General features: G+C 36.2%; 1 protein-coding gene and 1 long non-coding RNA gene across 2 annotated transcripts; both read right to left on the reverse strand.

The window, feature by feature from the left end:
* Positions 1-13,001: 13,001 nt before the first annotated feature.
* LOC130589745 (uncharacterized) lies at positions 13,002-14,539 on the reverse strand. Its single transcript, XR_008967387.1, has 3 exons — positions 14,257-14,539; positions 13,504-13,568; positions 13,002-13,346 (listed from the first exon to the last, which is right to left on the reverse strand). It is a non-coding gene; the product is annotated as an uncharacterized LOC130589745 (long non-coding RNA).
* A 1,175-nt stretch (positions 14,540-15,714) lies between these two features.
* Positions 15,715-24,251, reverse strand: LOC104893519 (hypothetical protein). The gene is made up of 11 exons (XM_010679660.4): positions 23,766-24,251; positions 22,955-23,271; positions 22,688-22,765; positions 22,429-22,531; positions 22,121-22,209; positions 18,871-18,982; positions 17,826-17,879; positions 17,682-17,730; positions 17,149-17,249; positions 16,213-16,328; positions 15,715-16,126 (listed from the first exon to the last, which is right to left on the reverse strand). Exons 1-11 carry the CDS (start codon positions 24,186-24,188, stop codon positions 15,778-15,780), a joined length of 1,791 nt encoding a protein of 596 aa, XP_010677962.2. The 5' UTR covers positions 24,189-24,251; the 3' UTR covers positions 15,715-15,777.
* Between the last annotated feature and the right edge of the window lie 732 nt (positions 24,252-24,983).

Below are 24,983 nucleotides of genomic sequence, written 5' to 3' on the forward strand. Positions count from 1 at the left end.
TCAAAATTCAATTCTCTTGTAGTATAACTATGCTCATAGCACATTAGAAATATAAAACATGCAAATCTACAATTGCCATGAACATTGAACACTGAAAAAAGTATCCACTAGCAACCCTAAATCACCGTAAAATGGGTTTTGATATGTAAAGGTTGGAATACCGTGCATGGAGCTAAAAAGTTCATCGGCTTGGGGTACACTGAGATGCTTTTACCTTAAGTTTTAAAGCCATTGCTAATTGAGTGACCTTAAGTCCCTACATGGGAGGATAATAGCCTTAATGAGTAACACAATAGTATTGGGTACACTTCAATAGACATTATCAAGCAATTGAGAAAATGCAGCGACTGTCAAAAGTTGGAGCCTTGAAAAATATGATCGGGCCCAAAGAAGTGTCAGTCCAAAAATGTCTCAAAAACAGCCAACATTGAAGGTTATAATACACGCTTTCGGAGTTTCCAAGGGCCCGAGCTACGGTTGCCACATGATGCCTCCTCGTGACATGGGAGATCATTGGAAAGGAGTCATGTGGCTTGGAACAAATATGTGGATGTTTTTACGTTCATTTCGAGGCAAATTTGGATTTCAAGAAAATGAACAAATGGAGTTTTTAAAGGCTTTTCGAGGAAACACAAATGTTGTCAAGCACCCGTACAACGTTACAAGTCACGTCAGCTTTCCTAGGAACGTTTCGGTAGAAAATTTGACCAGCCCCGAAAAAGTCCAAAAATGTTCCAAAAATAGCCAAAATAGAAGGTTATATATAGGCTTTCAGACTATCCCGGGCCCGATCACCGAACGCCACTGGATGCCTCCGAGGGGAATGGGAGGTCACTGTCTCACTGAAAAGGAGTCATGTGGCTTGGAACGAATATGTGGATGCCTTTAAGTTCATTTTGAGATAGTTTTAAGTTTCACAAGAAATGAAAAGTAAATGGGGGTGTTTAAAGGCTTTTCGAGGCAACACAAATAGTGCCAAGCACACCCATACGACGTTACAAGTCACGTCGGCTTTCTTAGAAACGTTTCGGGAGAAAAAATTACCAGGTTCGGAGAAATAAAAAAATGCCCCAAAAACAGTCAAAATTGAAGGTTATAATACACGCTTTCGTTCTTTCCCGAGGCTCGAGCGACAGACGCCACGTGATGCCTCCTAGGGGTATGGGAGGTCAATATTGCAAAGGATTCATGTGGCTTGGAACGGATATGTGGGTGCCTTTACATTCATTTCTAGGCAAATTTGGGTTTCACGAGAAATGAACAAATGAGATGTTAAGAGGCTTTTCAAGGCAACACAAATGGTATTAAGCACCCGCGCAACGTTACAAGTCACGTCAGCTTTCCTAGGAACGTTCCGGGAGAAAATATAACCAGGCCCAGAAAAGTCCAATAATGTCCCAAAAACAGCCAAAATTGAAGGTTATAATACACGCTTTCCGACTTTCCCGGGGCTCGAGCTACGGATGCTACGGGATGCCCTCTAGCGATATAAGAGGTCATTGGAAAGAATCATGTGGCTTGGAACGAATATATGGATGCCTTTACGTTCATTTCGAGACAATTTTAGGTTTCATGAGAAATGAACAAATGGGGTGTTTAGAGGCTTTTCGAGGCAACACAAATGGTGCCGAGCACCCACGCAACGTTAAAATTCACGTAGGCTTTCCTAGGAACGTTTTGGGAGAAAATATAATCAGGCCCTGAAAAGTCCAAAAATGTCCCATAAGCAACCAAAATTTTAAGGTTATATAATACACGCTTTCGGACTTTCCCAGGGACCGAGCTCCGAACGCCACGGGATGTCTCCTAGGGACATGGGAGGTGAATGCAAAAAAGTCATGTGGCTTGGGACGAATATGTGGATGCCTTTATGTTCTTTTCGACACAATTTTGGGTTTCACGAGAAATGAACTAATGGGGTGTTTAGAGGCTTTTTGAGGTAAAACAAATGTTGCCAAGCACCCGCGCAACGTTACACGTCGGCTTTCCTAGGAACTTTCCGGGAGAAAATATAACCAGGCCCGGAGAAGTCCAATAATGTCCCAAAAACAGCCAAAATTGAAGGTTATAACACACGCTTTCAGACTTTTCCGGGGTCTGAGCTATCGACGTCACGGGATGGCTCCTATAGATATGGGAGGTCATAGGAAAGGAGTCATGTGGCTTGGAACGAATATATGGATGCCTTTACATTCATTTCGAGACAATTTTAGGTTTCACGGGAAATGAACAAATGGGGTGTTTAGAGGCTTTTCAAGGCAACACAAATGGTGCCAATCACCCGTGCAACGTTACAAGTCACGTTGGCATTCCTTGGAACGTTTCGGGAGAAAACATATCCAAAGCCGAAAAAATCCAAAAATGTCCCGATACACGCTTTCGGAGTTTCCCAGGGCCCGAGCTACGGACGCCACGGGATGTCTTCTAGCGACATGGGAGGTCATTGGAAAGGAGTCATGTGGCTTGGAACGAATAGGTGGATGCCTTTATGTTCTTTTCGAGACAATTTTGGGTTTCATGAGAAATGAATAATAGGGGTGTTTAGAGGGTTTTCGAGGCAACACAAATAGTGCCAAGCACTCGTGCATCGTTACAATTAACGTCGGCATTCCTTGAAACATTTTGGGAGAAAATATGACTTGGCCCGTAGAAGTCAAAAGAAGTCTCAAAAACAGCCAAAATTGAAGGTTATAATACACGCTTTCGGGTTTTCCAGGAGATCAAGTTCCGAACGCCACGGGATTCCTAATAGGGACATGGGAGGTCATTGGAAAGGAGTTATGTGGCCTGGAACGAATATATGGATGCCTTTACGTTCATTGCGAGGTAATTTTGGATTTCACGAGAAATGAACGAATGGGATGTTTAGAGGCTTTTCGAGGCAACACAAATGGTGCGAAGCACCCGCGCAACGTCACAAGTCATGCGACTTTCCTAGGAATGTTTCGGGAAAAAATATGATCATGCCTGGAGAAGTCCAAAAATGTCCCAAAAATAACCAAATTAAAATTGAAGGTTATAATACACGCTTTCGGACTTTCCTGGTGTCCGAGCTCCGAACGCCACCGGATGCCTCCTACCGACATGGGAGGTTATTGCAAAGGATTCATGTGGTGTGGAACGAATATGTGGATACCTTTATGTTCATTTCGAGACAATTTTGGGTTTCACGAGAAATCAACAAATTAAAATGGGGTTTTTAGAGGCTTTTCGAGGCAACACAAATGGTGCCAAGCACCTGCGCAACGTTTCAACTCACGTCAACTTTCCTAGGAACATTTCGGTAGAAAATATGATCAGGCCTGGAAAAGTAAAAAAAAATGTCCCAAAAACAGCCAAATTAAAATTGAAGGTTATAATACACGCTTTCGGACTTTCCCGGTGTCCGAGCTCCGAACGCCACGGGATGTCTCCAACTGACATGGGAGGTTATTGCAAAGGATTCATGTGGCGTGGAACGAATATGTGGATGCCTTTATGTTCATTTCGAGACAATTTTGGGTTTCACAAGAAATGAACAAATGGGGTTTTTAGAGGCTTTTCGAGGCAACACAAATGGTGCCAAGCACCCGCGCAAAGTTTCAACTCACGTCAACTTTCCTAGGAACATTTCGGTAGAAAATATGACCAGACCCGGACAAGTCCAAAAATGTCCCAAAAAAGCCAAAAATAGGATGGTTAGGATGCTTATTTTCGATATTATTAGCCATGTTATTAAAGTATCCGTCTTCTTATCCTATTTTATTCACTTTTGAGTAATTAGGGATTGCTATTTGTGTTTGATTAACCTACTTTTTTTGTTGTTTCCTTTACTTTAACTAATCTACTCTTTATGTTTGATTAAGTTATCCCGTAAAAGTTCCACAAATGTAATCAAATAATTGGGGATTCATGTATCTTAAATAAAAAATGTTAGATGTAATAAGGATAAGTAATAAAGAGAGAAGTACCACAAATTTTATTGTTGTTCCGATCCTTATAAGTTTTTGCCTATATTTAAATTATTGTTAATTTTGGCTATAAATGCAATATTGCTGTTCATTTCCCCTGATAGTGTTTCATTTGAGTATGAATTAATATTAACCTATATTACCATTTTCTTAGTTTTTTAAAATTGTAAAAAGAACTTGACGAATTATACTAAAGATTAAAGGTGTGCATTACAATTTGACGTACGAAGGTTAGCGGATAAGTTCGATAACGAAGTTCGTCGAAAGAGCCTGAAATGATTTCTACTAATCGGGCTTTCCGGAATCCGATTGCTTATTATAATATCTTTCTGGAATCAGAGTTCGTTTGGAGCCTGAAATCAGCGTTTTGATTATTTTCGGATTTTATTATTTTCTTAATTACGTATTAGGGTTTTGTGTTAAGTATTTAAACATTATTAGGTCATTATTGGGAGGCAGTTTTTGACTTTTAATAAATCAGCTTGTATCTCCATATTTTCCGACCGCTCACAATTGAGGAAATTCTGAAAGGAATTAAAGAATACAAAAGAGAGGATGACAAAAAACGGTGAATTGAAGTAATAAGTTTATAACAGTACAAGAGGTGAAGAAACACCTTTTTACAGGACAAGAATTAAGATAGAGAATAAAGGAAATAAAACTAGAAATACTTAGACAACACATATGACATAATCTAGTAAAACATGGAAATACCAACTTCCGCATGACATTGACATGATAAGAATGCCGAAATATTCATTCCTTGAAAATACAACTTTTGTTCAGCGACAAATCAATTTGAAATTAGTCCATGGAACACAGATCAAAGGGTAGCAACAACCATCGGTAAATGGTGTGCAACTTTCCCCAAAATCGTGGCAACCAAATATGGGTTGAGGTTTTGTAGCAAGCACAAAAATGGCTACCAAGAGTAGCAAACTTACCAGCTTTTTCATCAACATAATTTAATTGTATGTTTACTCTTACTTTTTCGTGTGTAAAGTAAACTAAAACTATGTTTATGAATTGATGATACAAGTGGAGATTAAGGTCATCTTTTTATAGACGAGATGGTTTAATTTGTTGTATAGAGTTTTAGTCTTAGTAATAATATTGTAATTACTAATTAGACGTGCATAAAGAATCTCCAGCTCATGTCCATCATCATCGTTGAATTTCATACAATAGTACTTAGTAAACATGAACATGATGAATGCATTAAGAAGTTCATTTATCCAGCTCATGCCCAGATGCCCTCCCTTAACTTTCGCTGTTGCAGGTGTATCTTTAATGGCAGTGTGCATATCTACATTTAAAATGATGAAGAATTGAAGACAACAACAAATAAATAGAATTAACATATAGAGAAAGAAAATAAAGAAAAAGCTTTCTTAAAAAACCAAACTGAAAATAAACCTGAGAATCGTCTAACTCTATCTTCCTGTTGATATTATACTCCTCTTATATAGGAGCAGCATATTATATTCTCTCTCTCTCCTAAATTCCTGGAACTTACTGTACATTAGTTGTATCAGAATATTACTAAAAACAAATCTATAACCCAAGTTATTAATTTGTAAGAGCATTTCTAAAATGTTTCACACTTGAGTAGTTGGCCGACTCAACTCATTTTTTTCATATAAAATAAAATAAGATATACAATAAACAACTATGAAATTTTACCTAAGTACTACTACTAATTTCTCTTTTACGTTGCACATCATGCAGCCTCCCCTATCCCCCTCATTTGCTATGTGAACATTGATATTTTCATTTAAAAAAAAAATTGTTTCATCAAAAATTCTCTCTCAATTATTTTCAGTTTTTTTTTTTTAAAAAAATAAATCAAAAGCTCCTATTTTGCTCTGTGAACACAGAGTTTCCTTGAGCAGAGTGTTGTTTTTGAAAAACTTTTTTACATTTCAAAAAATTGACTTCTCTTTTTGTATTATATCAATGGATGGTGGTTTCCCATGTATTGACTTCTTGTTGGTTAGAGGACAAACATAAATTATCGTCACTCATCTCTCCGTACTAGAAGTGAAAGATGTTTTGGAATTGGCCTTAGAAAAAGATGGAAAATATTGTCAAACATGCCGAACATGGATGTCCCATATCAATTGGTTATTATGGTTTCTGCATTCACACTCCAAAATTTCATCCAATTGTATGAGTTGTATATACCGATTTCAAGGACTGCAAATATTGCACCAAGTAGAGCAGATTGTGATATGTTCAATGACTTGCGCAACAAAGAAATGGATAGGGTGCAACTTCAAATAGCTAGAGAGATTTGGAATTCGGTAGGAAGAGGTATATACCAGATCTAAATTTATAATTTGTTTCTCGCACTTAGCGTTTATTTTGAAATGTAATCCAAAAATTTGACATTATTAGGCAATTAGTATCAAAAGTATTATACTATTGGTTTTATTACTAAATTAATATAAAAAATAATTTACATATGATTTTATGTCTTCACAATTTTTTTCTATATAATTACGACATATATTGCCCTAAAGATTCCAAAAAAGAAAAAAAAAGTAACGTGAAAAATCATTGCACTAAAAACTCATTATAATTCGACTATCGTAAGTACTCAAAAGAAAAGGCACATCATGAGAACTTGAAAAGGGCATATTGCCCTAAATGAAATTTTTTCACCCGTCTACCTAATAAGATCACATTACACAAGTAGAAAAAGGACGATTTGCGTCCCCTCAATTGCATCGCACAGAAACGGAAACGACACACAGTTGGGATTTGCGTCGCATGTGGGAAGCTGTGCGATGCAAATCACAAAAATCTCTCCAGCAGGTGCACGGTATATGTGTCGCACCCTCCTCACATGCGACGCAAATTAACAATGTGCGACGCATATGAGGAGAGTAGGACGCATATACCACGCACCTGCTGGAGAGATTTTTGGACTACTGTGCGTCGCACCTACGGAGCATGCGACGAACATCACTTCTAAATGTTTTCAGCATATAACTAGCGCCGCCTCTCCTTTAAAATTTCTCAAACCCTAAAATTTCTAAAACGAGTCCCTCACTTTCGTCCGTTTCTTTCTCTCTCACTTTTGTCCCTCTCAACCAGCGTCTCCCTCAAGCCCTAAAATTTCTCTCTCAGTTTCATCATCCCTCTCTCTCTCACCCTCACCCTCTCTCTCACCCTCTCTCTCTCCTTCTCCCACACTTAACCGCCGCTCCGTGCGGCTCAGGTGAACAACGAAGAACAATAACGTGCGTCTCCGGCGAACAACCGCAACGTGCGTCTCCGGCGAACAACGAAAAACCGCAACGTGCGTCTCAGGCGAACAACCACAACGAACAAAATTTCACCCGTCTCCGGCGACTTTGTCGCAGCGAACTCTCTTTTCTCTCTCACTTTGACTGGTTCGTTTTTTTTCTTTTAATTTTTTAGATCGAATTTTATGTTTTAATTATCAGATCTGAAAATTCTTATTTTCATTTGCAGATTTGTGTTTGATTCTTTTCGAAGTCTTCTTCGTCGGAAAACGAGATTTGAAGAACGAGATTTGAAGAACAAGATTTGAAGAAGAACGAGATTTTAGGCGATTTGTATTTTAAAAAAAAATATATATTTAGTGAAATTTCTGTCTGTTAGATCTGTTTTCTTTTTTTTAGGTTTAGTATTTTAATTTCGTTTTTTGTTGTATGTTAGATCTGAATATTTACTTTTTGATATTTGTTTAGATTTTTTTCATTTCTTAATCGACACAAGACAATTTTTTTTTTAAGGTTCACTTGTTTCACTGGTTAGATCTGGTTTTTTGATTTCTGTCTCGTTTCTTTTTTATTAATATCACTTGTTTCCTCGAATGCAGTACTAAAGCATTATGCTTTGGTACTATTTTTTTTTTTCGGTTTTTTCACCATATACCCCTGACAAATTTTTTTTTGCACCGTATACCCTTTCGACTTTCCAAATTCATCATATACCCCTCACATTTCGAAAAATACATCAACTTACTCTTTTGACTAACGGTGTTAGACTTCCGTTAGTCATTAACCCCTAATACCCTCTAACCCTAATTAACTAACCTAAATTAAACCCTAATCCTAACCCTAATCTAATTTTTTTAACTAACCCACTGCCACATCACCCCCCACTGCCACATCACCTCACCCCTTACACCCACTGCCACATCACCCCACCCCTTACACCCACTGCCACATCACCCCCACCCCTTACCCCACTGCCACATCACCCCCTCCACCCCCACCCCACCCCCTTCCCACCCCTACCCACCCCTTCCCACCCCACCCCCTTCCCCACCCCCACCACTGTAGTCCCCTCCCACCATCCCACCACCCACCACCCCACCAGCCCCGAGACCCCCCCTCCACCGTTCCGCCACCTACAGCGCCGCACCCCTCCTCTTCCGCCACCCACAGCACCACACCCGCGCACAAACTCGCGCAAACCCTTGAAACCCCACAAGCCCTCGAAACCACCACCCCTGTCCGCTCTCGCGCAACCACCACACTAGTGAGAAACGCCACCACGCCCTGAACCCTCCCCTACACCAACGAGAAAGCAGAGATCTGCAACCCTCCTTCCACACCCCTGTTCCCCTTCGAAAAACAGGGCGGCGTAGACTTCAAAAAACAAAGACCGGGGACCCCCCTCCCACACCCCTGTTCTCCTTCGACTAACAGAGCGGCGAAGAAATGCCGGCGAGAGAGAGGAGCAACGAGAGGTAGAGAAAGAAAAAGCGCGAGAGGAGAAAAGGCTCCGGTGAGGTGCGAAGGAGAAAGAAAAATGGCGAGAGTAGAAGAGGCGGGGGTGGGCTTCGGCGGTGGTGGGGCAAAGGGGTGGGCGGGGGTGGGTTTCGGTTGTGGTGTATTTGGGGAGGCGGTCACATTCTAGGGTGGTGAGGTAAAGGGTGGGGAGGGGTGGTGGGTAAGGGGTGGGGAGTGGTGGGGGCTGCTGCCTGCTAGGGTAGGGGGTGTGGGGGCTGGGGTAAGGGGTGGTTAGGGTTAGGGACTTAGGGTATTAGATTAGGGTTAGGGTTTGGTTTAGGTTTATGATAACTAATTAGGGTTAAAGGGATGATTAGGGTTAAATGACTAACGGAGTTAGCCTTCCGTTAGTCAAAAGGGTAAGTTAATGTATTTTTTCAAAAGTGAGGGGTATATGATGAATTTTGAAAGTTGAAAGGGTATATGGTGCAAAAAAAAATTTGTCAGGGGTATATGGTGAAAAAACCGTTTTTTTTTTTTTACATTACGTTATTTGCGTCGTAAATGGCGTATGGTGCAACGCAGATGCCTGATTTGCATCGCACTCCATGCTATGTGCGACGCAAATTCCTCTTATATCCCGCCTGTAGTGTGTAGGTTGTTGGGCTTGAAAGACCAATTTGTATCGCACCGTATACAACGTGCGATGCAAATAGCTAAAACATCTGCTTCGTTTCCGCATACGACGCAGATCAGTTATACGTCATTTGCGTCAAGACCTATGCCGTCGGACTCAAGTCCGACGCAAATAGGGGTCCCAAGTCCCACGCAAATCGACCTTTTTCTACTAGTGTTAGACATACTTGGTCGTGTTGGTTTTAATTGATCCTTTTAGTTTATTCAATTGCAAATTGAGGTATGTTAATTATTATCAATCTTTGTTTTATTATATCTTCCAATGATAATATTTCTTACTATTAGTAATATGCTGTCTATAGTTGCAAATTGCTATGTCATCTTTCAAATGACGAACATGTTATCAAGCGAGTTTCAATTGAGAGGATAACTGAGCGAGTATGGCTATTGGATGGTACCGCTAAAAGGTTTTTCCTTTCATTCCTTGAATTAAAATATTCGAAAGCACTACTGGTTATGGCACTGTAAGTAAACTTACTATATATTTGTCATTTTTAAGGAATGAAATTAGTATTTTGTTACTAGTAATTACTATGTTTTTTTTATTCACAGCAATTTTTAATGTACATCTTACTATTTTTTTGCTATGTACAGGATCAAATTTTTACTCATAGTAATTGGAATATTGGATTGGCGAAATTGGAAGACGTCGACTGAACATGTTATGTCATGTTACCTACCAGTCTTAATTTTTGTATGTTATAGGAAAACTTCATTTACAAAAAGAGGACGACAAATTCTAAAAGGGTTGATTAAATCACTTGGGTACGGAATCTATTATCCGATGTAGGTGAAAATTTAGAAGGATGCTAAACATTATTTGGATAAGGAGTAGAATTGTGATGTTAAAGAAGCATCCGATATTTTCGATATCAAAGAAGACCTACTTTTGAAGGATTAAGATGGTTATTTTCAATATTATTAGCCATTTTATTAAAGTATTAGTCTTCTTATCCTATTTTATTCACTTTTAAATAATTAGGGATTACTATTTATGTTTGATTAATCTACTTTTTTGTTGTTTCCTTTACCTTAATTAATCTACTCTTTATATTTGATCAACTTACCCAGTAAAAGTTCCACAAATGTAATCAAATTGGGGATTCATGTATCTCAAATAAAAAATGTTAGATGTAAGGATAAGTAATAAAGAGAGATGCAAAATTTCCATTTATATAATGTTGTGTGTTTTCCGAAAATATTCTCATGTGGCAAAAAATAATTTCAATTTTTGCATTGTTGTTCCGATCCTTATAAGTTTTTGCCTATATTTAAATTATTATTAATTTTGACTATAAATGCAATACTGCAGATCATTTTCCCTGATAGTGTTTCATTTGAGTATGAATTAATATTAACCTATATATGTTATCATTTTCTTAGTTTTTTTTAAAATTGTAAAAAGAAATTGACGAATTATACTAAAGATTAAAGGTGTGCATTATTACAATTGGGTAAATTCTAAAAGGAATTAAAGAATACAAAAGAGAGGATGACAAAAACGATGAATTAATAAAGTAATAAGCTTATAACATGGTACAAGAGGTGAAGAAACACCTTAATTAATTGAGGACAAGAATAAAGATAGAGAATAAAGGAAATAAAACTAGAAATACTTAGACAACACATAATTTAGTAAAACATGGAAATACAAACTTCCACATGACATTGACATGATAAGAATGCCGAAATATTCATTCCTTAAAAATATAACTTTTGTTCAGCGACAAGAGAATTTGAATGACCATGTGACGGGAACACAGAGACCAGGGTAGCAACAACCATCGGTTATTGGTGTGCAACTATCCCCAAAATTGTGGCAACCCAATATGAGTTGAGGTTTTGTAGCAAGCACAAAAATGGCTACCAAGAGTAGCAAACTTACCAGCTTTTTCATCAACATCATTGTATGTTTTACTTTTTTGTGTGTAAAGTAAACTAAAACTATGTTTATGAGTTGATGATAGAAATGGAGATTAAGGAGATCCTTTTTATAGACGAGGTGGTTTAATTGTTGTATAGAGTTTTAGTCTTAGTAATAATATTATTGTAATTACTAATTAGACGTGCATAAAGAATCTCCAGCTCATTATATGTCCATCATCATCGTTACGTTGAATTTCATACAATAATAGTAATTAGTAAACATGAACATGATAAATGCATTAACAAGTTCATTTATCCAGCTCATGCACAATGCCGCTGCATGTGTTGCTGCTGTACGAGGTTCTGCAACAACAGATTGCCGCGATCTTTTGCATTAATGCTACCATGTTTTTGTTAACCATGTGATTGTTTTAAGCTTTCAGTTTCTTCATAAAAGTTGTAGAGATCGAAAAGTTAATGAATTTAGGCTCAAGAATCGTTCAATTAGGAATTGTGTGCTAAGAGCTATACCCATTACAAGATAGACATTGTTGCTGTCTAATCTAGATCTGCTGCGGTAATTCAGTAAAGAACTTATCCTTTGTTGGCTTGTATTTTTACTTTTAATTTGCTGGACATGGACATGGCTATATCTATAATGGGGGTTCTTATGGTGTTCTAGTTAAAAAGCTTTGTTAAAAAGCAAACGTGTCAACTAAATAAATACAGAGTAATGAGGATAAATAGAAATAATCTTCATAGCAATCGAACTCGATCCATTAAAAAGGAAAAAATAACTACAGACATTTAAATTATACGTGTTGGACATATAGATTTAAAGTACTTCTTTCGTCCATTAATATAATGTTTGATCCTATTTTTTTATGGGAATTAAGGTAAATAGAATATTCTATCATTGGACTTAATTGATTCCATCGCATACTGATAAGTCACCGCTTTTATTAGTTGTTTTAGTCTTAAAAAAGAAAACCAAACTATAACAATCAAAATTAAATTATGGCAAATGTTAGTAATAAATGAGTCAAAGATTCCATGACTATTCAATAAATATGAGTTCAGTTTAAATGGGTAATTGAGGACATATGGGAAAGAAAAATATGACAAAAAGCTTCAAGGCACTTTAGATTATTTCTTTTAAAGTATAATTCTAATACAGTTTTAAATAGACTTAGGAAATACTTGGAGGAAAATAATTATATTATAAGTAAGTTGCATTGGTATTATTGTTAGCATGTACTTGTTTGGCAAAACTAGCGGTTGTGGTAGCTGGTAGCAGTTGTTGTAATTGTCAACGGTTTGCGCAGCTATTAGCTGTCGACTAATAGCGGGTAGTTGTTAGCATTTAAAGTAGCGGGTAGTTGTTAGCGTTTAAAGTTGTTGTGTAAATTATAAGTGTCATGTAACTCCCCGAAAATACATAACCTTAATTACTCATGATTGGCAGCGGAAACGGAACTTAAGTTGTGGGTTATGGGCCCATAAATAAAATAATAGTCTTAAAATGGTCTCTAAAAATATTCTAAATTTCCCAATAAATATATGTAGAGTCACTTCAACGTAATCCATAATATCACCCTTGCATATGCTTTGCCATACCTAAAACAGAAAACAAAACGTCATGAGCCGAGGCTCAATAACATACTACTCTAACAGCGTAAATTCATTTCAACTCATTTTATTTGAAAACATGGAGAAGAGAATATCGCAAACATCATTTCATAAACATATAACTTGATCGATATTAGAAATCCAACCATTTTGAGATATTATCCTTTATAATCTTACATCATTTTTAATGGTAACTTGGCAAGTACAACATTATAATCATTAAACCGAAAGGCGGCCACAACAAAGGTGACACTTGCGGTTCCCATAACATTAATTCGAAAGGCGGTCACAACAAATGTGACACTTGCGGTGCCCATAACATATCCGATAGGCGGTCACAGCAAAGGTGACACTTGCGGTACCCATATCCGAAAGGCGGTCACAACAAAGGTGACACTTGCGGTACCCATAAATTACTGCCAAGAACCGTCTTTCACTTTCATTTATCATGTTTCGTCATTTTTATATTTACGTCATAAAACATCTTTTAAGCATCCTGAAAAAAACAGATTATATCATAACATCATCGTAAACATCAGTTAGCAAAATATTTCATATCCCGCAATCCATAAACACATATAATCAAAACATTAAGTAAAAGCGTCATAAAACGTAGTTGGAAGGGGAGTGCAGGTGTTAGCAGTAGACGTTACCTTGAATCGCGATTATTATACTTGATAGCCGGGGGAGGCTTGTAATATCCCTTTTCAATTCTAATCTATTCAAGAATTAATAAAGGACGACTTATTAATATTTTATTCTAGATCTTTAAGATCTACGATCCATTTCCATCATGTGTGTATGAATTATTAAAGAGTTCATAAAATTAATAGTTATGAAACCTTATTATCACCATTTATTACTTAAACTATAATTCTTGAATTTAGTAACTTGATTACTAGCTTATGTAAAACTATTTGATTAGTAATAATCACTACTTATAAGATTCATGGAAATTAATGTTTAATGACTTGAATGTATGACTATAAAACTTTCATATTTTAATTAGACTTTTAATAATAAAGTGGTATCTAACTCATTGTTAAACTCTAACTTGTATTAGTGATATTTCCTACTATTTAGTGTCCATGTATAAGTGACTTACTTAATTAACAACTTAAAAGTGATACTCATTTCATTAGGCTAAAAAGTGGGACTATAATTATAGAGTAAGCTTACTAATATTATACTTAAAAATCCAAGTGTACTTAATTAGTATTACTTTATAATACATAAACTTAAGTTATAATTATATGAGCATGAAACTAAAATCTTATTAACTAAAACACCATTTATGTAGTTAAAGTGTAGTAATAGAGACTATGTCATAATCTATTTTAAACTATAATTAGGTTGTACGATTATTTTATGAAGTAAAATAGACTTTAAAACAATATAAAACTTACAGAGGGTATATAATTCTGTACTCCAAACTCCGAATCAGAAGATTTTTGGGTCTAAATTCAATAACTTTTCACGATATACAACTTTCATGAAGGAAGTATATGCAGATTGCAGATTCTTACTTTAAGAAGAAGATATTGGGGAAAAACAGTACGACAACCTAAAATTAAAGGAGAAAGAGAATGGGTATTTAGTGTCATTCATGGGTACTCAACAAGAATAAGACACATCAATGAAAATTCAGATTTTTATTTGGTGGTGTAAATGGAAGCTGTGGTTATACTTTGTAATTTTCAAGTGGGTGAAAAATGGTGAAATTAACCCACAATTTATAGTGATTTTAGGAAGCAAAACTCCATTAAATTAATGAAGACTTAATGGTGAAAAATACTTGGGGAGCAAGGTCTTCTAGAAGCCTTGGAGAGCAAGGAGATGGAGCTTGAGGAAGAAGATGAAATGTATGGTCATGGTGATTTTTTCATTTTTAGGAAAATATCAAAACTATATACTATATTATATTAAGTATTGCCACAACAAACATTGCTTTTGAAATAATTAAAGTAACCATCTTTTAGAAATAATCTTAACCATGATAGTTACGAAAAAAATATGGGACACAATTAAGCTAATAAACATAATTAGTAAATAATAAAATTAGTTGAAAATTCGGAATATTACATATCCGGTAAAAGTAATTATTGCAGTTGCAAATGACGATATTGTACACATACTAGTAAAGCAGTTACTAGGTGTTCTGCCCATGCAAAGTATAGGTAAATTTAATACAAATACTGAATTAAATGATTGACAAAATGAATTCTAAAATATTTTTAAGGATATGTTTAGAATAGTTTGCTATTTTATCTTTTATATGCTACTATGTCATAATCATTATTTTAAAAAATGTTGTGGAATATCAAATATATACTATGACATGGCAATCCTACATAAAATTGAAAAGATATAATCATTTCCAAAATAATATAAAAAAATGTTATATATCAAATAACCCCAACTTAATACAAATAAAGACTCACAATTAGTCAATTAAATCGACCCACATTTTTCCTGATTTTTAGATTAGATATCCATCGATGAATACTGATTGAAACAATAATATAATAGAGGTAAAATAACATAGCGAATATTCATGCATAAATTATGAAGTTCACTAATATTGTTAGATACATTTACCCTAAAAATAATTGAGGAGGAAGTGAATGATTTTAGAAGCCTAAATTACAATATTTTTCCTAATTTTTAGGTTAGATATCCATCGATGGATAATGATTGAAACAATCATTGGAATAATCGAGGTAGAATAACAGAGTGAATAATCATGCATAAATTATGAAATTCACTAATTTTGGTGTTAGATACATTTACTCTAAAAAAATTGAGGAGGGAGTGAATGATTTTTAGAAGCGTAAATTACAATATTGTTTAATATTTTGAAAATACGTCTTATGGGAATAGTGTAAACTGATAAACGTTAAGACTGAACAAAAATTGTAAGTTCTCTCTCAAAGAAAGCTTCTCTGAAAAGACCCAGAAGAAAATCTGGAGGTTAAACCCTGACCCAAATTCTCCTTATCAAGTTTAACATTCTGCCTCCCAGCTGAGAGATCTTTCTCCCGGTCCCAAGGTTTCCAGGGGTGTTTCCCGGTCCATTCGTCCTCCTCCGCCTGCTGCACCTGCTTTGATTTCTTTTTCGAACGACTTTTCTGAGCCTCTTCTTGGTGCTTCTCTACCAAGGACTTCGACCGCTTGGCCTTATTATATTGATCAACCAAATCAGCATCAACAGCTGATGCTTTCTTGTTTTCTTCATTAGAGGCGAGTGCCGATGCCTCGTTATAGGCTTCTATGTAACTGTGACGGATACAATCAAAGCATCAGGTTAAATAATCTTACAAAATACTAAATCGTATAAATAAGAAAAGGTCTTGAAATTATACTTCATCTTTGCCTTCTGAGCCCGGTCTAAAGGGCTGTCCGTCCAAGCACTGGTATCGCCACGCCCTTGTTTAGTAGTTCTGCTGAAATTTGTAGAGTGCGTAGGCATACCACCAGGCTGAAAAAAATGAAACAAGTCAAAGTTAGAGCAAGATGCATAATTCTATAGTACAATCTACAGAAACAGAAGCCAATACCCTGATGACCTCTCCCAAACCAAATTAAGTTTTCCCATAAATTCACCATCAAAAACCAAGTCTTATGTTGCATCAAAAACCAAGTTTTTATGTTGAAAGTATTTAAGAGGTACAACTATATGCATATAGAATTGTGTCAAATGATGATAAATGATGGTGTTGAAAATTAGATCTTTTAGTTACTTAATAACATCTTGATTTACACCTTTTTAACTTCAGACAATAAACGCGAAAAATGATATAAAGTCCTATCCACACATTTTCTACTCCCTTAATTGTGGCTTTTGTGATAGACTGATTTCTCTTTACAAGTATCCTATTTTCTTTTGATATATAAATTATAAAAAACCGAACATTGCTCAGCTATTGCTTAATTTTATTTATTTTGATAAGAATGATATTACCTAGTCAAGAATTAAAGTTCACACATTTCAATTTTACAGGATTAGCCTAGGGGTCCCTCTCAAAACCATAGTTGATAGAATTTGATCTAGAAAACTTAGCATAAATGTTCTATACCGAGAATTCCCACGATCAGGCCCTCTAGATTGCAAATACTGCAATGCCCACAAATGCACAAACCCACAAATCTCTCAGACACTGACCCATGCATGTGGCTAGAAACTCAGCATAGCTAATAACCATTTAACATCTCATAACCCTTGCTGGAGCAGAAAAAGACCCTCCTAAGTTAGAGAACTATAGGATGATGAGAAAAAGCTTAAATTATCGGGTTATTACCTTCCTTTCAGGGGGTAGAGTCGTCATCCATTCATCTCGTTTTGGTGGAGCTTTCACATCCGACTCTGCGAGCAGCACATCATCCCCTTCCATAGCCAAGCCTGTCAAGAGCAAAGTAAGCAGTTATTTCATTCTTTCTCTATCCAAAATTGCTAATTCAAAATCCCATGCCTATATCTCACTAATCCTAATAAAAAAAGAGCAGAAAAAAAGGGGAAGCTCCGTATGCAAGATGTCTGCTTCAACCATTCTGTGCTTAAGGTGCTATTGAGCATCAATCACTTAATCAGACTTCATTTTGTCTAAACTTGCCAGCCTTATTGTTTGATACTTGTAACTAATTGGCATATGTTTTTATCTTTGGACTTTAAAGAGAAATACTGTATCATAAATCAGGATGCTGTGCCAGAAACCACTATCAACTAGAAATTGCTGAGTGCTGAAGGGGTATGTACTGACTGTTAATATCCTTATCCCCAACTGTAACAAGTAAATCTAAATATCCTAATTTATTCATTACAATTGTTCCTCACCTTGTGACCGCCTCCAAAGTGCGGCTTCTCGCATTGATTTTAGTTCTGCCTGCATCATCCAAACACTTCATAAGAAATCTTATACTACAAGTCGAAGAAAATAAGCTATAAAGGTCTAACTGGAGTTTAACTGAAAAGCAGTACCTTCATTTCTTCTTCCTCTTCTTTTTTCTTAATAGTATCATCTAATGCTTTTCTCTGCAAATTAGAAAGAGAAGGCAGATTAAAAAAAAAAAAAAGTAAAACCTTGGTCAAAACAATATATCTGAATTCTAAGCCATGACTGTATCAATGCAGGCAAATGTCGCCAGAATACTTCTAGACTTTAAACTCTAAAGCTTCATTCATAAGATTAGGGTTCCCTCTGTCAAACTGCAGAGAAGCTTCTCAAATCCTGTATGAATTATGGAATCAGTGTACAAGACTCGTACATTGCAAGTGAGTAATTACCAGTTAAAGACATGTAAGTACAGACAACACGAAGTGACAAAACTACACATATTCATTCCTCGTCTCCTCCGTCTACAGAAGATACACAAAAAGATATCCAAGGTCATGGCGCATTTTAGTAAATATTACAGTTCTTGATGTCTTCCAAATGAAAACTAAATAACTAATTATTAAAAAAAACAAAAGTTTCATGATAAGTGAAAAATGAAATGTACTCTTTAAAGTTTCCACCCTTTCGTTAATTGAAGACTCCTGGTAGATACGCTTATCTTACTAATCTCAACTTAATACTTATTAGGACATACTTCCTCCATTCTTTTAGTTGAACCATATTGGTTTTTGACACTACTCACATAGTTCACTTTGACCTTCTTGTATTATTTATACGCAAGGAGAAAACATAATCATGTAGAATCTTATTAGATTCTTCACTATGTATTTTCAAAATATCAACTTCCCATTATTTTGAATCATGCATAATTGGACATATTAGTCTCAAAACTGTGCATCGGCAAACGTGCCCAAGTCCTTTAGTTAAAGCATAAAAAAGGGAGTAAGTATTAGTAAAGGTGTCAAATCTGAACCCCCCATGTCCTACTTTGTGGGATTCTTTACATCGTTGCACCCAAGCATGAGTTCAGATGATGGCTAAAATTTGTTTAGGAGCGACTTTATAAGCAGAAAGGTGGGGCTAAGATCAAAGATTTCTCAACAACCCCATATTACATTAGGCACTCACCTTATCTGGATCTTGCAGATCTTTGAAAGCCTTGTTCAGCTTAATAAATGCTTGGTGAGCTTGTGGATGAGGACATTTGTCAGGATGCACCAAGAGAGACAGTTTCCAGTACCTAAGTGACGTAGACATTGGGAAATATTAATAATTCAATATACATAAACAACAGCATCACAAGTTTTCAACAAATGAAATCATCCGCATACATGATCCACATATCAGAACCAATCAATAGATTCACAACAGAAAGATTAAAACCAAACACAATATTTGAACAGAAATGCTCAGCTACGAAACTACCCAGAGAACTGACCAGGCTATCAGTTACTTGAACTTCTATCTACAACTCAACAAATGTGACCTCTATCAGTTGCATGCTAGTACAGAGAAAAGTTGCAGCTCAGTTCATATCAACTGGTACTTTGTCCAATAACGAACAAAGGACATTACAATTTACTCCCGCTTTCTAAGGCAATCAAAAGCCTCGCTTGACTAAGTCAGTTTTCTGTTGGTTAAAGTTGTAGAATGAAGGGAGAAACCATTGGAACTAGAGAAGGAGAGGTAATTAGCACATCAAGCCTTTGCTTGAGTGGAGGAAGCAGTCACATAGAGCTTGTGGGCATCAACGCCTTTGATTGAGAAGAGGAAAACTGTTTCTCCCCTCCTACCAGTTCCTTTTTTTTAATTTTTTTTTTTTTGGTGGAGATGATCCGGCAAAGTTCTGCAAGCAGTGCCAACCGACTTCAAAAGATATGGGAGGCAGAGACACAGGAAGGGTGAGGGTGAGGCAGAAACAGGCAGGAAGGGGATGCTTCGAGGGTTCAAGTTAGTTCTCTTCTTATATTCTTTCAAATACTCCAATCCCCTGTTCTTCAGGCCTCATGGTTGATAGCCCCGGCCCCAGGCAACACGAACATGATATGTGTGTTTCAAAACATTATGAAACATTCACTTGAAAATGTTTGTTTTGCAGGTCTAGCTAGGCATTTCTCAGATGGAAACATTTCAAAAGCAACCAGAGCCAGAGGAGATGAAACGGTGGGCTCACTGCGCAAATTCCAGAGTCACCCAAGATCTTGGCCAAATATCAATACAATTGATTAAGTAAACCCCAAGTTGAAAACTATTAATCCCAGTTATAAGAATCTTAAGAACAGAAGCTATTCAAAGGATATCTATCATGACTGTGCAATAAGTACAGGTCATATAGATTCTATTATTCTAGAATTCTAAGAGTATTGTAAAGCCCACAAGTCAAATTTCAGAGAACTCGAAGATACATTTTAAGAGACCCATTTACACAGGCAAGTTTCCAGCCCCCATAAGAACGCTCAAAATTACCAGAGGACTCGAAGATACATTTTAAGAGACCCATTTACACAGGCAAGTTTCCAGCCCCCATAAGAACGCTCAAAATTACCACAAGTCCCATACAAGTAATTTGACTTTAACGGACACTAGATCAACACAGTGAACACACCATTGACTATAGGGACCATATTCTAATATGAAAATAGGGTCTATTAAACCCCCCCCCCCCCCCCCCCTCTCTCAACAAAGAAAGTAAGCAAAAGACATTTTTAATGCCATTGGAGAGTCTAAACTCTTTAATAGAAAAATGGAAGTATCTCAACCAAGATTCCACGCAACTTCCAAAGAGATTTGTTCAAGGTGTCGAACCCCAACATATTAAAGCCAAATTGGACCAAGAATGGACCCATGGAACAATACAGCATGCCGTAAATCACGTTTGTAACTTGAAAGAATCTTAAATGCAAAAGGAAACTTCAATTGAACACAAAGAGAAATTGTTCTATGAGCGCAAGCCGCAAGTCAAGTCCTAGAGACTTGTTTCAACATTGTTAAAATCCGTTAGTGGAAATGAAGGGAAGTTACCACTTTCTGTGGTGCTCAAAGTCCATATTGTCCATCTAGACGATGATAAATATCCCTAGTAAACCCCATGGTACTGGATGTAAATCACATTTTCGAAACCCTTACTTGACAAGAAATGTTAAGACAAATTGGGGGGAAAGCTTTATACCTACAGCCTCGTGCATACAGGTTATAAGTCAAATATGAAACCCCATGGTACTGGATGTATATCACATTTTGGAAACCCTTCTGACTTGAGAAGAAATGTTAAAATAAATTGGGGGAAGCCTTATACCTACAGCCTCGTGCATACAGGTTATAAGTCAAATATGAAACAGACCTATATATTTCTCCCCCACCCCCTCACTCCCAGCTGAAAATGACATAGGTTGTATATAGATCTTGCTCTATATACTTTAGTGATGACTCGATAGGAAAACAAACTGAATTCCACTGAGGTCCACATCATCTATATCTGCTTTATATGACCCCAAATGCCTCAGGTCTCAGCAAACCTGTTCCAGAAGCCCGACACACCAAAGAAGATATTGAGATAAATATATTTTTTCCTCTCAAGAGCTCCAAAATGTAACATGTTACGTGAACGTAAACTGCTAAGAAGCCTACTATGTTGTAGACGGTATGTGTATGAAAACCAATTTAGCCAATCGTTAGTCAGCAACATGAACCTCTCACTATTTGCTCCAAAAGCCACTCAGGCCCCACATGAAGTGGTTTCTTTATTTGTATGCCAACAGGCAACAGCATTGTAAGCCTGAAAAAAGCTCAACTGGACATCATTTTCAAAGTATTAAGGGCTTGTTCTCTTGACCTTTTTTTTTTTTTGACAGCACATTGTTCTCTTGACCTTATTATTCTTATATTCAGCAAAAAATAAGAAAATCTCAGAAGAAAAAAAAGTTCAGAAAAATAAGTAAAAAGTTAACAAAAAGTGGGGAGTAGTTTCTGAAAAATTCAGAAAGAGTAAGAAAAGTTCACAAAACAAAAGAGAAGTTCAAAACACAAACAAAAAAAAGTTCTAAAAAATTGAGAAAAATTAAGATTAATTAAAAAAAAAAAGTGATTTGAACCAGCCCTAAATGGAGTAAGATCCCTAAGATTGATCTGATAGTCTATTGGTCTTACATGGTGCTCAGGGTACTAAATCATCTGTTATCGTGCATATTTAATTTAATCTAGTTTGATGAAGGTACTACTAGTTCTATCATACTATTAATTTTGTAATTTCCTTGCTCCTTCTCTACACTAATGTATATGTGCTATTATTTGCAGAAAGTAAAAACAATTGTTACGATTAAATAATATATCTAATCAGTTATACTCACAAGTCACAAGTAAACGTTCATAAATCACATACCTCTTCTTCATATTTTCACCAGGCATTTTGTGGTTTACTCCAACAATATCATAAGGATTATCAGACTCCACTCCCATTATTCTTGTAACCTGGTGCAACAGATTACAAAATGGTATTATTAGGAATAACGAACATCTCTATTATACACTCAGTTTTATGTGTGCTTACAAGCACGCATACTTTAACTTATTTCATAAGTAGAAAGTAATAACTAATAAGACTTATGAAATTCTACAACAGGATAAATGACATGATGAGGAAATCTATATTCAACTAGGAGAGAGAAAACAAAGGATGATGTACAGAACCTCTTCAAAACGCTCCGCTTCATTAGCTGATTCAGCCTCAGTGACAAGAGCAGGAGGAGGTGGCCCGATAAATGTTCCACCATCATCATCCAATTCGGCATCCCTGGAAGAGTTTGTTAACAAAATTCAGCTGCGCAGATTCATTAAAAATCAGAACTAAGCAGGCAAGCAACTCAAAAATTAAGTTAGCCAACTTAACTAAGCAGTTTCAGTCTTGATAGATCTCATACAGTTGAAATACTAAGAAGCAATATAATACCTAAGCTCAGCCTCAGCTTCAGTCAGTTTGGCTGCAGCAGCAAGTAACTCAGCAGAAGGCATCTCAGGGCCAATCACCCTGCAATAACAATCAATCATCCCTGAATGGTATTAACAATAGTTTTGAAAGAAAGTTTCGGGAGATGTAGCAAGAGACATCTTCATACAAAAGCAAAAAGCAGCCAGTAGTATTGCGCAGAAGGTCACATGTTAACATTTTAGATTATGCAATGTGCACACTCAAAGTTGAGGGCCAAAAATTACGAACCTCCTTCGAGGAGCAGAAGCTTCAAAATTAGGACCAATAGTCACTGAAGGAACATCTTCAGTAATATTTCCAACATCTCCATCAGGCTGAGACGGAAGATTGTCCCCTTTTTTCAGCTCAGATGCTTCACTATGCGAAGCAATCACTGGACCAATAACCTCCAAAGTGGGACGAGCCTTGGACCGTAGCAAGAAAACTCTGTCTCCTTTTTCCTTGAGGTTTAAGGAAACAAACAGCTTCCCGAGATGCTTCATTAGTGGTTTTTCAGATATTCCTTTAATGTCAACAGCTTGCCCATCATCAATCATTTGTAAGAGCTATGTTCAAAAACAAATTATTCAGCAAACAAACAAATAGGAGATAACAACACTCCAATTCCATTCTTATAGCTAAACGATGCCAATGCTCTCCAAAACATCAAATACTTTCATATATTAGTTCAATGATTCATATCACTATAATGCACTTAAAAATTCACAATTTTCAGCTTTTCTGAATTATAACCTATGGTTAAACAATTTCCAAATTCATTTATAAGTTCCACACAGCAATATCAAATTAATACCTAATCAAATCGAACTTAATTGAATAAATAATGTATTAGTTCAATGATTCATAACACTATAATAGACCTAAAAATTCACAATTTTCAGCTTTCTGAATTATAACAATTTTCAAATTCATTCATATGTTCTACACAGCAATATCGAATTAATACCTAACCCAATTGAACTTAATTGAATAAATTGCTTCAACAACCAAACAAAAAAACATTATTCAACAATGATGCAAGCCTAATAAACACTAATACCTGCTTAAGATCACCAGAAACTCCAGGAAATTCCTGTAGCAAATCTCTAACAACATCACCAGCTTCTGAAAAATCATCACTCGATGAATCAAACTCACTTTCATCATCAGAATCAGAATCCTTCTTTTTCGAACTTCTACTCGATCGCCGTTTGCTTGTGCTATGTTTGCGATACTTTCTCTCTCTACTATCTTTTTCGCGACTCTCTCTTCCTCTTTTTTTCCTGCGCTTGTATTTCTCTCTCCTCGAACTCCACCTCTCGTCATCTTCATCGCCGTCGTCGCGGTGCCGACGACGCCGCCGTTTTGAGGAGTGTTCTAATTCTTCGGAGCTTGAAGATGAAGGAGATGATGATGGTGAAGATTCTGAATCTGTGTCGTTCGATTGCTTCTTCTTAGTTTTTGTTTTTGTGGTTTTCCCCATTGTTTCCAGTTTCGATTTCTGCAGGAGATGAGCTCTTATTACTTCGTTTAGGAGAGAAAACTAGTTTTTTTCCTAAATAATAATCTCAAGTATCACTCGTCTGAGTGATTAAGACATTAGTATACTCTTTTGTTTCAAAATAGTTGCACCGTTTGCTTTTTCACATTTGTCAAGATGCTTTTTTGAATGTTAATACCTGTAATTGCGTATAAGTAAAAATAATAAAATATTGATATTTAAAATTCTCGTATTGAAACGAATTTAACAAGATTCGACTTGACTATGTTTTTTCTTATATAAATGGTGAAGGAAGGCTTGTTAAAGTTGGTTCATGAATAGTGACCAAATGCCAAATGGTGCAACTATTTTGAAACGGATGAAGTATATGCTTGTGATTTCGGGATCGAATCTTACATTTTATTTAGCTTGTTATTCATGTATATTTAGTTTGTTAGGCATGAACATGTGTGCACCATACTCTACGTACAAACGTGTGCACAATCTAGGCCTTGATATGCATGAAGAGTTATTTTATTGTCCATATTTTTATATGTATTATATTTTTGTTGTTTTACATATTCGATTTTGTTAAATTGATCTACCGAAAATTTGATAGTAGTATATTGGCAATGGAACAGGTTCTTTGGAAATTTGAGACCTTAATTTCATAACAACACATAAATAATTTGAGAAATCTTTTATAAATACCCCGGTTTTAAGAAATACCTAAACAGTTAGGAAAAAAAACTACTTATTATTTAAAGTGTTCCTATATAAACCTTTTTTATTTCCTTC

This window comes from Beta vulgaris, chromosome 1, assembly GCF_026745355.1.
Source record: "Beta vulgaris subsp. vulgaris cultivar EL10 chromosome 1, EL10.2, whole genome shotgun sequence".
NCBI classification, from domain to species: Eukaryota; Viridiplantae; Streptophyta; class Magnoliopsida; order Caryophyllales; family Amaranthaceae; genus Beta; species Beta vulgaris.